We start from the raw sequence: 9845 nt of genomic DNA, 5'->3' as shown, positions 1-9845 counted from the left end.
CATAGCATCTAGAAAAATGAAACCATAAACAGTCTATATAAGAGACCTTAATGAATACACTCAAAGTAGTAACTTGTTCATACCTGGTGCAGAAGTCTCAAAAAGGTGGTTACAAAATTAATATTAAAAAAACTAGTTTTTGGCTATTATCTCAGTCATTTCTCATTACATTGACACGAGAATAGTTTCAGTCCATGTAACAAACAATACACTATTATGATTCCAAGACTTACTAGCTAACTCCGTTCGCCGAGTCTAGAAAAGGTGGTTACAAATAAAAATGGAGGTCTTCTAATTTTGTCATGTAAACATGAGGCCTGTTGACAAAATGAAATGAGAATATATTTATTAGGTCTACTGAACAAAACAAAAGACCTATATACCTTCTTTCACAAAAATAAGTGAGTCAAGAAAATTCTTGAAAACATAGACAGAGAGAAAAGCGCCAAGGATAGAGCTATGCTGGTTATGACGTTTACAGGTGAACTTCAAAGAGTTAATTGGATACCGACTTCCTGTTTCATATCCATGTGTGTATGTAGTATCTATGGTTTTACTGTATAAAAACTATCACAATTAACATAATATAAAACAAGTTTTTTAAGCTTTAATATCATTTTCCACACAAGAATTAATGTCAGTGAAGTCCAGATAGCCAGCCAATGGTTCAATGAGTGCATTGATTGATGATACTAAATCACTGAACACTGGCCTATCATCAGGAGACTCAGACCAACATGAAGTCATCAATGAGTAACTGTAAAAGGAAAAAAAACATAGTCTAAAATTTTCACATTAATTTCTATAATGGTGATTTCATACATTTCTTTTGAACATGCTTCATTATTTGGAGTGTACAGTCTTCCTCCAGTATCCAGTAACTCCACAACTCCTGCTGGATCTAAACCAGGATAAGGTACTCTACCAAGACTGAACACTTCCCAACACAATACACCATAAGACCACTGTAAAGAACAGAATGTAACAATCTATATAGGGCATATTATTTTTGCAATTGTACTGACCACATCAGATTTTTCAGAGAACAGTCCATCGTGAATACTCTCTAGTGCCATCCATTTCAATGGTAGTTTAACAGGTGATGATGATGAATCTTTACTGCCTTTCAGTTGTCTGAAGTAGTTTTGAGAATATATATCTTCTGATAGACCAAAATCAGCTACTTTAATGATACCATCATCATCAATCCTATGCAACGAAAAGTTAAAGTGCTATAGTTAGTGTAATATGCACTCTAAAAAATTAATAAATGACAATTTAAAATTAAAGGGACTTTGGCACAAATTTAGAATAACTTTAAAAATTTGTAAAAAATCCAAATTTGTCTGGAATTAGCTCAAACTTGCTACACAACATAAGAACATGTATGAACATTAGATAAAACATAAAAATTATAATTTTTTCTAGTCATTTTTGACAAAATTTAGCCAAATACAGGGACAAAGGCCAATTTTTGTGTAGCTTTAAAAATTGATTAAAATTCAAACTTGGTCAGAATCATCTTAAACTTGCTAACTTAATAATTTACAAAAAATTATGACTTACATGCAGTTTCTAGCAGCTAAATCACGATGAATGAATTTCTGTGAAGCTAAGTAGCACATTCCATTGCCAACTTGTAAACAAATGGAGAGTAACTGTTTCCTGACATTCAGTATAATATCTTCTTCACTGGTATCAGCTACTGTAAGATTAGGTCTCTCTTTCTTGAGGTAAGACAATAAACTTCCTCTTGACATGAAAGGCATGATAATGTATGGAGCTGGTCCAAGATCAAGACACACACCAATCAGTGGTAATACATTTAAGTTATCAAATGACATCATTATAATGCACTCATCCAGTAGAGAATCAACATCACTCTTACTGTAAAAACCTGTAATAAACAAGTTTAAGCATTATTTTAATACAGCATCTAACTCATCTGTAAATTTGATCTAAACAGTTACCTTTTAATGTCTTGACTGCAACTGGTTGTGGCATTTGATTCTCTCTTGTCATCACTCCACGATAAACTATACCAAACTCACCTTATAGTGTACAAGAATGGTTGCAATTATCATTATGATCAATCAAAACTTTAATGTACCTTGTCCAGCAGTCTCCTGCACATTAATGCTTGAGCCTGATATTATATACTTTGACAACTGATTCGTGTAATCAGATGATATCTCAAAAGTTTTGTCGGAGAAGTAGATATTTTCTTTGTTGCTTTTCAAAACTACAAATTGTTTATGATGCATTACATAAAAGTAAATTGTAGATAGTAGTAAAGTAAAGTGTCAAAAATATTTGTCAGTTGACTTACGTAGTGAACAATTAGTTTTAAGGGAAAACTCTTTATTCATAAGTTGTTTACGATTCCTTGCCTTTTTAATGCAACAAGCAACAGATAATACTATTGCCAACACTACCAGCAACAGTAATGAAGTGCTGATCATTCCTGGTATTAAGGCAGATGTTAGCTGATTTGAGGCAGATGGTGTGCCACTGGCAGGAATCAGAGGTATGGATCTAGTTGTTTGAATAGTTGTGGAATGTGGGACAGGTGTAGTGGATGTATTAATCACTAGAAGTAATAAAATGCACATATGAAATTAATAATTACTCTAGAGATACAGTTACAATACTACAAATACTCATGTTGATTATTTAGTTTGTATAATAGTCTAATAGTTTACCTTTTGCTGCTGTTTTAGTTAGTTGAGGTACTTTAATGCCCCCATCAGAACAACAGTCACTAGTGAGGTTCAAGTAATCAATCAATTTAGCTGTATTATTACAAACTGGTAACTTGATTCCTTCATCATATCTATAACCTGGTGCAACTTGATTCAAATCAAGAAATTTCACAACAAATGACCAGATATCGGGGCACAATGTTTCTGACATGTATGAGCAGACATTAGAGCAAATAGGTAAAGGAACATGCAGTGTGCCATTAAAACCACAAGGCAAGTAATAATGAACACACATTATTTTAATGGCAAGATCTCGGCAGTGTTCTGGTATTTGGAATATTAATGCATTTGCCTGTAAAGCAAATTGTCTCAAATCTTGCTGAGAGCCTCCAAGACGTTTATAAGGAATGTAAACATAATCAATATCAGGATCATATAAATGGTCACAGATAGAAGTGGAAGATTTGTCTTTGTAATAAGCTTCACAGATCCCATTTGCACTACAATAAACACAAACAATATTATGTATGTCAATATTATGTTTTACAGTTGATTATATCATAATTATCATAGTAGGCTAAATTTTGTAACCAACTCTTATTGGGAAGTATCTATAGCTATTTATCTTCAAGAGCCTTACCTCATTGCAGACCATAACTGATCATCCAATTCCGTATTGCAGAGGGCATTATCTTTTGTAAACAATTGTAATATCTAACAGCTATTACTACCAAGCAAACACTATACCTGTTTTAAAGCATTGCACACTGACACCATTAGAACGACTACAATTATGAGATGATCCAATGGTTGAATGATTGCACTGCAGTATGTTATCTTCTAATCCCAAACAAACAACATCATCCAAAAATATTGACCTGTTTTCAGTATCATAATACTTTTCACTGAAATATTGAGCACCTATATCGTAAAGTGTCAAATCAGGCATACATAAGTATCCTACCAATAGTAGAGTATCCTAGTTGCCTGCAGACCACCTCAGCATTAGTGTGAGTCCAATCATCATCACACACAGTGCCCCATTCATTGTTAATACAAATCTCCAATCTTCCTATATTAGTCCTATTTCCATTCACTAATCGTAGGTCACCAAGCATACAACCTGTATAATAAAGAAAAGAAGCTGTCAGATTTTGCTCTAAGTAGTTTACACCTTATAGATTAGTCTCGTTATAGATCTATAGCTTACCATGAGCAAGTAGTGAATTCCAAGTGAAAATAGATAAAAGCAGAAGAAACATAGTAGTAGGTCAAGCAGTACTAGTAGCTCTAGCTTACAGCTGCGCTGCGCTGCTAATCCAATGACCACACCTCTAGATGTTATTAGGATGGATAGGATATTAGGATGGATAGGATATTAGCTCGAGACTAGTGATGTTGGGCATCAATCGATTAAAGTATAAACAGGGGGAGCAGGGAGTGCACAATAAATTTGGAAAGGAGTTGTAATTAGACTCATAAAACTATTGAGGATGAAGCAACTGTTACAAGCTCAAACAAAGTTTTCTGTTCAGAATGTAGATTGACAAAAACATTAGTTTCACCTTGGATACTAATACTATCCATGGTTTCACAAGTAGCAGGGTAAGACTACAAAAACATCAGCTTTGAATTTATCAACAATTGTTGAATTTATCAACAATTGGTAATTGTTGATAAATTCAAAGGGAGTGTTTTTGTCAGTCGGCAAACTGGTAGTTATTCATTATCACACACATACGCAACTGTGGCATGAGTTTTGCTCCCCTAACCGGGCCAAATCCACTAATGAAAAAATTAGTTAATGTATCTTTGGTTGTACTAGACAAATAGCACATGTTTCATACTGCACTGTTTTAAATGATGAGAATTTTGCATAAACTAAAGATTAATGATGGCCATTGACAGCATCAATCAGTGATAACAACATTTACCATCATGCTGTAAAGAGAGAGATATTCAATTGGTATAAGTGTATATAGAATTTCAGTGAACATCAAAGATGCATAATACAGCGTAACAGGCTTCCAAGAGAATTTAAAGCTTGCTAAAAATGTTGTAGGAGTATATACGATCACAGCAAAACTATAGCAGTGCTAGACAAAAGTAAACTTCTTGGGGATGCACAAGTAAAAACATTCAAAACAACACTAAAATGTGTAAATACCAAAGCTACAGGCATAGCTTATAACGTATATGCTCAATATTGAATGCAGCTTTTATAGATAATCTGGAACTTGGCTCAAACTATAAATTAATTTAAATTTCTTTCTGTATAATAATATAAAACAATGGTAAAACACACACATCCAATGGTACACACACAAACAATGGTACAAAGACATAAGCACACATCAAATTGGTAACACACACATATTACGCTTTGATATCATTTTCCACACAAGAATTAATGTCAGTGAAGTCCAGATAGCCAGCCAATGGTTCAATGAGTGCATTGATTGATGATACTAAATCACTGAAAACTGGCCTATCATCAGGAGACTAAGACCAACAAGACATCATCAATGAGTAACTATATAAGGAAAAGCATTAACATTAATTGTAATTGCAACATAGTCAAAATCACATTAAATTAATAATAGTTAATGATTTCATACATTTCTTTTGAACATGCTCCATTATTTGGAGTGTGTAATCTTCCTCCAGTATCCAGTAACTCCACAACTCCTACTGGATCTAGACCAGGATAAGGTACTCTACCAAGACTGAACACTTCCCAACACAATATACCATAAGACCACTGTAAAGAACAGAATGTAACAATCTATATTGATAGGGCATATTATTTCTTGCAATTGTACTGACCACATCAGATTTTTCAGAGAACAGTCCATCATGAATACTCTCTAATGCCATTCATTTCAATGGTAGTTTAACTGTTGATGATGACGAATCTTTACTGCCTTTCAGTTGTCTGAAGTAGTTTTGAGAATATATATCTTCTGATAGACCAAAATCAGCTACCTTAATGATACCATCATCATCAATCCTATACAAAAAAAATAAAGTGCTATAGTCAGTGTAATATAGTAACTTTTAAAAATTCATGAAAAAAAATTAAATTTGATCAAAATCACCTCAAACTTGCTACACAATATAAGAACATGTATATGCATCTGAAAAGAAGCTGTGAGCACTATACCAAATCCTGTGAAAACCCTTGGCAGAGTGAGTGACATAATGAGCTTATATATTATAAATATGACTTACATGCAGTTTCTAGCAGCCAAATCACGATGAATGAATCTCTGTGAAGCTAAGTAGCACATTCCATTAGCACTGAACTTGTAAACAAATGGAGAGTAACTGTTTCCTGACATTCATTATAATATCCTCTTCACTGGTATCAGCTACTGTAAGATTAGGTCTCTCTTTCTTGAGGTAAGACAATAAACTTCCTCTTGACATGAAAGGCATGATAATGTATGGAGCTGGTCCAAGATCAAGACACACACCAATCAGTGGTAATACATTTAAATTATCAAATGACATCATTATAATGCACTCATCCAGTAGAGAATCAATATCACTCTTACTGTAAAAACCTGTAATAAACAAGTTTAAGCGTTATTTTAATACAGTATCTGATTCATCTGTAAATTTCATCTAAACGGTTACCTTTTAATGTTTTGACTGCAACTGGTTGTGGCATTTGATCCTCTCTTGTCATCACTCCACGATAAACTATACCAAACTCACCTTAAAGTGTACAAGAATGGTTGCAATTATCATTATGATCAATCAAAGCTTTACAACAAACCTTGTCCGACAGTCTCCTGCACACTGATGCTTGAGCCTGATATTATATAGCTTGACAACTGATTCATGTATTCAAATGATATCTCAAAAGTTTTTTTAGAGCTGTAGATATTTTTTTTGTTGCTTTCCAAGCCTAAAAATTGTTTATGATACATTACATAAAGGTAAATGATAGATAGTAATAAAAAAACTTGGTGTCAAAAATATTTGTCAGTTGACTTACGTAGTGAAGGATTAGTTTTAATGGGAAATTCCTTCTTCATAAGCTGTTTACGTTTCCTTGCCTTTTTAATGTAACAAGCAACAAGTAATACTATTGCCAACACTACCAGCAACAGTAATAAAACACTGAATATTCCTGGTATCAAAGTAGACACTAGTTGATTTGAGGCAGATGGTATGCCACTGGTAGGTATTGGAGGTGTGGAGATAGTTGTTTGGATAATTGTTGAATGTTGGACAGGTGTAGTGGATGTAGTGATGACTAATAAAAGTAATAAAATGTTATGAAATCAATAAATACTTTATATAGTAGACAATATTACAAACAACAACACATTTGATTTGCAGTCCCTAATTTGTATACATAGTCTAATAGTTTACCTTCTGTTGTTGTTATAGTTAGTTGAGGTACTTTAATGCCTCCATCAGAACAACAATCACTAGTGAGGTTCAAGTAATCAATCATTCCGTCTGTATTGTTACAAACTGGTATCTTAATCCCTTCATCATACCTAAACTCTAGCCAAACTTGATCCGACACAAGAAAATTATCAACATAAGACCAGATGTCAGGGCACAATGTTTCTGACATGTATGAGCAGACATTAGAGCATATGGGTAAAGGAACATGCAGTGTGCCATTAGAACCACAAGGCAAGTAATAATGAGTACACATTATTTTAATGGCAAAATCTTGACATCGTTCTGGCATTTGAAATATAAATGCATTTGCCTGTATAGCAAATAGTCTCAAAACTTGCTGTGAGCCTCTAAGACGTTTATGAGGAATATAAACATAATCAATATCAGGATCATATAAATGGTCACAGATAGAAGTGGAAGATCCTCCTTTGTAATATGCTTCACATCTCCCATTTGAACTACAATAAATTAAACACAATAGTTTTTAATAGCATGTATATTAGTTGACAGCATTATAAAATTAATAGATTAATAGAAATTGTATCATAATTATACGAGTAGACTAATTTTGTAACCAATTTTTAAGAGCTTTACCTCATTGCAGACCATAACTGATCATCCAATTCCGTATTGCAGAGGGCATTATCTTTAGTAAACAAACGTAACATCCAACAGCTATTACTACCAAGCAAACACTATACCTATTTTAAAGCATTGGACACTGACACCATTAGAACGACTACAATTATGAGATGATCCAATGGTTGAATGATTGCACTGCAGTATGTTGTCCTCTGATCCCAAACAAACAAAATCATTCAAAAATATTGACGTGTTTCCAGTATCATAATACTTTTCACTGAAATATTGAGCACCTATATATATTGTAAAGTGTCAAATCAGGCATACATTTACAGTACTATAAGTATCCTACCAATAGTAGAGTATCCTAGTTGCCTGCAGACTACCTCAACATTAGTGTGAGTCCATCCATCATCACACACAGTGCCCCATTCATTGTCAATACAAATCTCCAACCTTCCTATATTAGTCCTATTTCCATTCACTAATCGTAGGTCACCAAGCATACAACCTGTATAATAAAGAAAAGAAGCTGTCAGATTTTGCTCTAAGCCTGGTAGTTTACACCTTATAGATAGATTAGTCTCATTATAGATCTAATAGCTTACCATGAGCAAGTAGTGAATTCCAAGTTAAAATAGATAAAAGCAGAAGAAACATCGCAGTAGACTAGAAAAAGCAAAGTGTTTAGTCTAGTGACCACACCTCTATCAGTAATTATTGTAATTGTTGATAAATTCAAAGGGAATTAATGTTTCTGTCAGTCAAACTGGCAGTTTTTTTTTATTGTTACACACGTATGGCATGAATGAAGTTTGCGGCTCCCCCAACCAAATCATTCATAAAGAAATCAGTTGATCTTTAGCTGTACTACGTATTTTATAGCACTGTTTTGAATGATGAGAATTTTGCATAAGCTAAAGATTACTGATGGCCATTCACACCATTGACAGCATCAATGATAACAACATTTACCATCATGCTATATAAAGAGAGAGATATTCAGTTGGAATAAGTGTAGAATTTCAGTGAACATCAAAAAACAACCTACAGCTTCCAAAAGAATTTAAAGCTTGCTAAAAATGTTGTAGGAGTATATGATCACAGCAAAGTTATAACAATGCTAAACAAAAGTAAACTTCTTGGGGATACACAAGTGAAAACATACAAAACAACACTAAAATGTGTAAATACCAAAGCTATACAGGCATAGCTTATAACGTATATGCTCAATATTGTATACAGCCAACATAATGCAGCACAGCATGTAGGACAATCTTCTTTTGGTAATAAACTGACTATTAATAATAACATAACAATAATTCAATGTGTGTGACAATATATTAGCAATGAAGTAAAATATGCAGTACACATTAGAATATCAAGTATTAAATATCTGAAAATACCAAATCCAACTGTTTCTCAGGGACTAAAACTAATTTCATGACAAAGCCCATTTTAGTATCAGGTCCAGTTGTATACGATACATTGAAATTCTTTAATATTTTAGCAATTGCAATGTGTAGCTCCAACTCAGCAACTCTTCTGATATATTTTATCACCTGAGGAAGCTTTTTTATAGATAATCTGGAAGTGTGGCCCAATTTATGAATTAATTAAAACTGCTTTCTGCATTAAAAACTATATAATAATATAAAAATGATAAAACACACATATCCAATGGTATCACACTAATACACACACAAACAATGGTACACAGACATAAGCACACTTAAAAATGATAACACACATATATTAAACTTTGATATCATTTTCCACACAAGAATTAATGTCAGTGAAGTCCAGATAGCCAGCCAATGGTTCAATGAATGCATTGATTGATGATACTAAATCACTGAACACTGGCCTATCATCAGGAGATTCAGACCAACAAGATATCATCAATGAGTAACTATAATAAGGAAAAGCATTAACATTAATTTTAATTGCAACATAGTCAAAATCACATTAAATTAATAATAGTTAATGATTTCATACATTTCTTTTGAACATGCTCCATTATTTGGAGTGTGTAATCTTCCTCCAGTATCCAGTAACTCCACAACTCCTACTGGATCTAGACCAGGATAAGGTACTCTACCAAGACTGAACACTTCCCAACACAATACACCATAA

General features: G+C 33.3%; 2 protein-coding genes and 1 long non-coding RNA gene across 3 annotated transcripts; all 3 read right to left on the bottom strand.

The window, feature by feature from the left end:
* Nucleotides 1-7: 7 nt before the first annotated feature.
* On the bottom strand, nt 8-554 carry LOC109584214 (uncharacterized). The gene is made up of 2 exons (XR_002185910.1): nt 384-554; nt 8-317 (listed from the first exon to the last, which is right to left on the bottom strand). It is a non-coding gene; the product is annotated as an uncharacterized LOC109584214 (long non-coding RNA).
* Nucleotides 555-556: 2 nt separating this feature from the next.
* Nucleotides 557-4000, bottom strand: LOC100633601 (tyrosine-protein kinase Mer-like). The gene is made up of 12 exons (XM_019999871.1): nt 3913-4000; nt 3667-3825; nt 3450-3623; nt 3343-3394; nt 2703-3202; nt 2330-2590; nt 2111-2242; nt 1971-2051; nt 1567-1897; nt 1026-1209; nt 823-965; nt 557-757 (listed from the first exon to the last, which is right to left on the bottom strand). The coding sequence occupies exons 1-12, from the start codon at nt 3962-3964 to the stop codon at nt 601-603; spliced, it is 2226 nt and encodes a 741-aa protein (XP_019855430.1). The 5' UTR covers nt 3965-4000; the 3' UTR covers nt 557-600.
* A 1377-nt stretch (nt 4001-5377) lies between these two features.
* On the bottom strand, nt 5378-8398 carry LOC100633476 (muscle, skeletal receptor tyrosine protein kinase-like). The gene is made up of 11 exons (XM_019999872.1): nt 8318-8398; nt 8062-8220; nt 7829-8002; nt 7722-7773; nt 7086-7585; nt 6706-6966; nt 6484-6615; nt 6342-6422; nt 5934-6268; nt 5529-5712; nt 5378-5463 (listed from the first exon to the last, which is right to left on the bottom strand). Exons 1-9 carry the CDS (start codon nt 8367-8369, stop codon nt 5997-5999), a joined length of 1683 nt encoding a protein of 560 aa, XP_019855431.1. The 5' UTR covers nt 8370-8398; the 3' UTR covers nt 5378-5463; nt 5529-5712; nt 5934-5996.
* Nucleotides 8399-9845: the final 1447 nt, after the last annotated feature.

This window comes from Amphimedon queenslandica, unplaced genomic scaffold (assembly GCF_000090795.2).
Source record: "Amphimedon queenslandica unplaced genomic scaffold, v1.1 AMPQUscaffold_13231, whole genome shotgun sequence".
Taxonomy (NCBI): Eukaryota; Metazoa; Porifera; class Demospongiae; order Haplosclerida; family Niphatidae; genus Amphimedon; species Amphimedon queenslandica.
The sequence above is the reverse complement of the archived record's forward strand: the minus strand, read 5'-3'. Positions and strand labels throughout refer to the sequence as shown.